This window comes from Leopardus geoffroyi, chromosome X, assembly GCF_018350155.1.
Source record: "Leopardus geoffroyi isolate Oge1 chromosome X, O.geoffroyi_Oge1_pat1.0, whole genome shotgun sequence".
Classification (NCBI taxonomy): domain Eukaryota; kingdom Metazoa; phylum Chordata; class Mammalia; order Carnivora; family Felidae; genus Leopardus; species Leopardus geoffroyi.
Window position 1 is genome coordinate 1,022,501 of NC_059343.1, and position 5,259 is coordinate 1,027,759.

Genomic DNA, 5,259 nt, shown 5'->3' on the forward strand with positions numbered 1-5,259 from the left:
CGGTCCCCAGGGACGTCCCCGCAGCTGCTGCCTGAACTTGGTCACAGGGTCACGATTCCCCCACGGCGTTGCTGGTCCCGGGGAAGGGTGCAGAGGCTCAGTTGGCAGGCCTGGGTCACCTCCGGGGGGGCGGGGGAGGGGCCCTGGCAAATGTCCTCGCTGGGGGACACAGAGCGAGGTAGCAGGTGTGTGTTCGCTTCCTCATATCCTGCCCGCCCTCCCGGCTGCCTCCAGGGACACCGAAAGGGATGTGAAAGGGAGGCCCCCAACCGCGGTGCCGCTGGGCGGGTGGTCACATGGAGAAAAAGGAGAGCGACCCCCCAGGGTGGGGGTCGATGGGAGGGCTCACCGGCCCGGCCAAGGGGCATCTCCAGGCGGCCCGTTGGTTTCCCAGGCGCCGCCTTATCACCAGCCGGACCTTCTTCCCCGCCCCCTTGTCCCGGGCGCGCCTCTGGCGCCGTTGGGGAGGGGGTCCCAGGTGCGCCTCGCACGGGGTCCAGCTGTCTGTCCTGCCTCCCTCGGTCAGCGCGGCTGAGCGGGGACATTGCGAGAGGCAGACACAACCACACGTGCACCGGCTGGAGGCCGACGCGCGACCTCCTGACTCCTCCCGAGGTCTGGGTCTCCGGGATTTGGGGGCCGACGTCCGCGGGGGACACACCCCCAGTCTCCCTGCACCAATGGCAATGCGGGCATGGAATGCCCCTGTTCCAGCAGCGAAGGGCCGGCCCCTCGCGCCCGACGCACGTTCCCGGCAGGGCCGTGCGTGGGACCGTGCCTGGGGGGCCGACGGGGGTGCGGCTTCCTCAGCGCCCTTGAGCCGGGCCCTGCTTCCGAACGTACAACACGACAAGGACGCCAGGAAACCTCGTTTGCTTTGGGCACCGAACGGCGCGCTCCGGAGTTCCGCCTCCTCCCCAGCGAGTGTGAACCGAGCCCTGCAGGTGGGTGTTCGTGTCCAAACCGCGGTCCAGCCCGCGCCACCGGGTCGCTTCTCCCCAGGCGCTGCAGGGGCGGCTGTGCTTAAGCTCAGAGGCCCAGTTTTGTTTTTTTTGGTTTTTTTTGTTTTTGTGAGTGACCCGCACCAGCGAGCTCATGTCGGGGGGAGGGGGTGGCCTCAGGGTCCCCGCGGGGGCCCTTTATGGGGGCGGGGGGCATCCGCTGGGGCACCGTGGGGCTCACCTCTGCACCGCTGCCTGTGACCCAGGGAGGGTGTGCGGGGGGTGGGGGGTTCGATGCTCGGGAGGCGTGCGCACCCTCTCTGGGGGTTTCTCTGCTTCCGCGTGCACCCCCATGGGGCGGTCACGTGCACCTGCCCCTTGCACCCGCGTCTGTCTGCACCCGTGAGACCCCGCCTGTCCCGACCTCCCCCGTTCCAGACCGTGCAGGGGCGCAGGAACGGGCGCAGCGCTCACCTGGGGACGAGGTCTCAGAGGGCCGCCCTCAGCTGTGGCTCAGCGTCTGGGGTCAGGAAGCCAGGCCAGCCTCCTGCTGCAGCCCCGCCGGGTGACGGGCCTGGGACTGATCCGCCGGCCCGGGTGGCCGGTGTGTGGCTGCCGCAGGGCGCACGGGGCGCATGACGCGGTCTGCTTGCCGTTGTCCAAATGCAAATGCCTCGGGGTCCACCTCCGGGCACGCAGCCCCTGGAGGCAGGCAGGGTGGGTAGAGAGGAAACCCGTTTTGAAATTTCCTGTGTTACTAACCGCCTGAGCGCTGTGTGGACGGCCAAGCCCGTCGGGGGCCCCCGCCTCCTATGAGGCGCGCGCGCGCGCGCGCAGCCCGGCCCCGCGGAGGGGAAGGAAGGGGTGACCTCTGCAGCCTGTGACCTCAGGGGTGCTGGCGGAGGGCCTCAGGGAGACCCCGCAGTGCCCGCCGGGGGCATGCGCACGGAGCAATCCCGCGCAACCCCGGCCCGCAGCAGGGACCCCCCGCAACATCCCCGCACGCGGGTAAGGAAAGGCGCATCCCCAGACGGGGCGAACTCCTGTTTTCCGTTGAAATTATGTACTTTCTTTCTTTTTTTAAATTAAAAAAGAACTTTTCAAAATTGCTGGCGGAACATATTTCCGTTCGCATTGGAAAGCTGTGTGCATTGCGACATCTTTTGGCGAGCAGCCAGAAGGCCCAGGCCTCGGCGGCGCAGGGATGGCCTCGGGGGAGGGTTGGGGGGGTCGGGGCTCGCTGGCTGCACGACCACCGACCCCCCGGGGGCGGGGGCCGAGCTCTGAGCTCAGGCACCTGTGTCCCATGGGAGAGCCAGGCGTTGGGACTGAGGGATGATATTCTGGAAGGTCTCCCGGAGCGCTGAACTCGCAGGTACCGAGCCACTCACTCCTGCATGGGGAAACGCGGGGTCTGTCTACCGCTTATCTACATCTACCTATCATCCATCGTATTCCTACCCGTCTGTCTATTACCTACCTATTGATCAAATGTCTGTTTATTTCTACCTGTAGTCTTAATCTATATGTGAATTCTATCATCTGTGTGTCCATACCTATCAATATCTAGAGCTTATATCTATTAATATGTAGCTATTTATTTGTCTATTAATATATACCTATATATCTATTAATATGTATCCAACTACTATCCATGTACTTGTTATTTACTTATCAATAATTTCTCATCTATCGTATCATATCTATCTATCTACCTATCCATCCATCCATCATGCTTATCTATGTATCTATCATCTATCTATCTATCCATCCATTATATCTATCTATCCATCTATCCATCCCTCCATCCATCATATCTATGTATCTATGTATCTATCCATCCATCCATCCATCCATCATATCTGTGTATCTATGTATCTATGTATCTATCTATCATCTATGTATCCATCATCTATCCATTATCTATCTATCTATCTATCTATCTATCTATCTTTCTATCTGTGTATCTGTCATCTATCCATCTATCTATCCATCCATCCATCCATCCCTCCATCCATCATATCTATGTATCTATGTATCTATCCATTCATCCATCCATCCATCCATCATATCTGTGTATCTATGTATCTATGTATCTATCTATCATCTATGTATCTATCATCTATTATCTATCTATCTATCTTTCTATCTGTGTATCTGTCATCTATCCATCTATCTATCCATCAATCCATCCATCCATCATATCTATGTATCTATGTATCTATGTATCTATGTATCTATCTATCTATCGTCTATGTATCTATCATCTATCTATCCATCTATTATCTATGTATCTATCTATCCATTATCTATCTATCTATCTATCTATCTATCTACCTATCTATCATCTATCTATCCATCTATTATCTATCTATCTATCTATCTATCTATCATCTATCTACCTATCTATCATCTATCTATCTATCTATCTATCTATTATCTATCTATCTAGGTATCTATCATCAGGTGCATAGAATCTCCAGGAAGCATACTGACTTCCTGTGCCTTCATTTTCTTTAAACAGATCAGAGGGACTCACCTGTGCCCACTGTCCTGTCCCGTGGGCAGGTTCCAGCCGCCAAGGATAAAGCAACCCCTTGGCACGAGTCAAGGCTTTTAGACGATCTGGTGCATACCTCTCTTCCAGATCAGCCTTCATTGGATGAATGCATCCAAGGCCATGGAGTGCAGTTGACACCTTTTTGTGAATATTCATCTCTGAGCTCGGGGTTGAAACATTTCAGCTGAAAGGAAGAAGATGGTAAACAGTTAAGCTCCGAGGTCCACGCGGCGTCTGTTAAGATCCCTCGACTCTGCGGTTGTCGTGAACGCGGCCGGAGGCGACGTGTAACCAAATGGGTACAGCGGTGTGCCAATAAAACTTTATTGACAAAAGCAAGCTGGGGGCCGGATCAGGCCTGAAGGCTGAGTTTTTGTCCCCTGCTCTGTGGCCCCTGTGCATGTGGCTGACTTCGCGGTGGAACAGTGAGGTCCCTGCCCACGGGCTGCACCCCCAGGTGGATATGCTGGGGCCGGCCGTGAGGTGCGCATTCCCGTGACCATATGAGTGAGAAGTTGCACTCATATCCTTCCTGGGGTCCGGAATTTGTCCTAGACCCCAGAAACGTCAAACGGGGAGGAGAAGCTGGGCACAGGCCAGTTGGGTCCCTGCGGCTAGGTTGTTCGGGGCTGGCTGTGAGGAGGCCAGAGGGACCGGATGTCCCTGTGCCCTTGGGGAGCTGGGGGCCGATCCTGAGTGAGTGGGGAGGAATGTGGAGGTCCCGCAGGGAGAACAGGATGGAAATAACCACTCTGGCCCTGGGAAACTGCCCTGTGCTGTCTCCTGCACCCTTTAAGGGCTGGCATGGACATCAGCTTCCTGGCATGTGGACGGCCACCCTCCCCAGGCCCCCAGAGAAGGACGGAGAGGCCAGGGTGACACCTGAGGGACCCCAGCGGCGTTCCCTTCTTGTGGGGGCACCGCGAGCCCCAGCAGGGCACTTGGACCTCCTAAGGGGGCGATCGTGTTGGTCATGTGGCTCGGTCAGTGGCACCCCAGAAAAAAAAAAGGCAGGAACGCGTTGTCCTGACGCGTCCCCAGGACAAGCAGACACCCCGAAGTGCTTTCTGAAAGGCGAGATTGTCCCAGATGCGTAATGTGTCTCAGATGCTAACTGGAGGCGAGGGACCCCACCTCCTGGGCCATTGAGAGGGGGTCTTCGCATCCAGAGGGAGGACTCAGTGAGAGGCTGGAGAAGCGTGCCTGTCTCTTCACATAACTGACTCGTGACGAAGGCTTCTAACAGCAAGTCATGAAAAAGAAGGGCCTAAGTTCGGGGATTATTATGGTTATTTTTGTCTTTACTTAGGAAGAACTCTAGAGACAAGCCCTCCAGGGCGGGGTCGACAGCTTCAGCTTCATGATGTCAGCAAGGGCACCTCGGTTTTTAATGGTTTCCCAGCACCTCTCTTAGTAAATCAGCATTCTCGCCTCTGTTGCCTCATGGTGCACAGCGGCTGCCACCACACCAGGCATCAGGTCTGTGTCCAGGCTTTTGTGGCAACCTCCAGTGGCCATGGATGGCAGACCACGGCGGGACAGTGGGGCTGGGTGCGGCGGCTGAGGTCAGACCTGGCTTCTGTCACAACACAGGGGCTGAGGCTGGGGCACAAGGGGACCCAGAGGGTGTGCTGGGGACAAACACTAGGCAGAATTGCTGTCTGTCCCACTAGAATTGTGTGCCTTCCGGAATGCTTTGGCTTCTTATGTGCATTTGATTCACCGGGAGGCACATGAATCAATGAGGCTGTTTCCCCC

General features: G+C 56.7%; 2 protein-coding genes across 3 annotated transcripts in view; one reads left to right on the forward strand and one right to left on the reverse strand.

Annotated features, from left to right (window-relative positions):
• Positions 1-1,948, reverse strand: part of P2RY8 (P2Y receptor family member 8) — a 38,233-nt gene extending 36,285 nt beyond the window's left edge. The window contains exon 1 of the mRNA XM_045471924.1: positions 1,416-1,948. The gene's annotated coding sequence lies outside the window, so the exon portion shown is untranslated. The remainder of the gene's footprint in view (positions 1-1,415) is intronic.
• LOC123594907 overlaps positions 1-3,840 on the forward strand; it is a 4,311-nt gene extending 471 nt beyond the window's left edge. Inside the window, exons 1-2 of one of the 2 annotated variants that reach the window (XM_045471931.1) lie at positions 1-944; positions 3,466-3,840. The exon at positions 1-944 is cut by the window's left edge and continues 471 nt beyond it. In XM_045471931.1, coding sequence (XP_045327887.1) covers positions 297-944; positions 3,466-3,561 — 744 coding nt within the window. In that variant the 5' untranslated portion in view covers positions 1-296 and the 3' untranslated portion in view covers positions 3,562-3,840. The remainder of the gene's footprint in view (positions 945-3,465) is intronic. The other variant, XM_045471932.1, reaches the window with a different exon arrangement.
• The last annotated feature ends 1,419 nt before the right edge of the window (positions 3,841-5,259 follow it).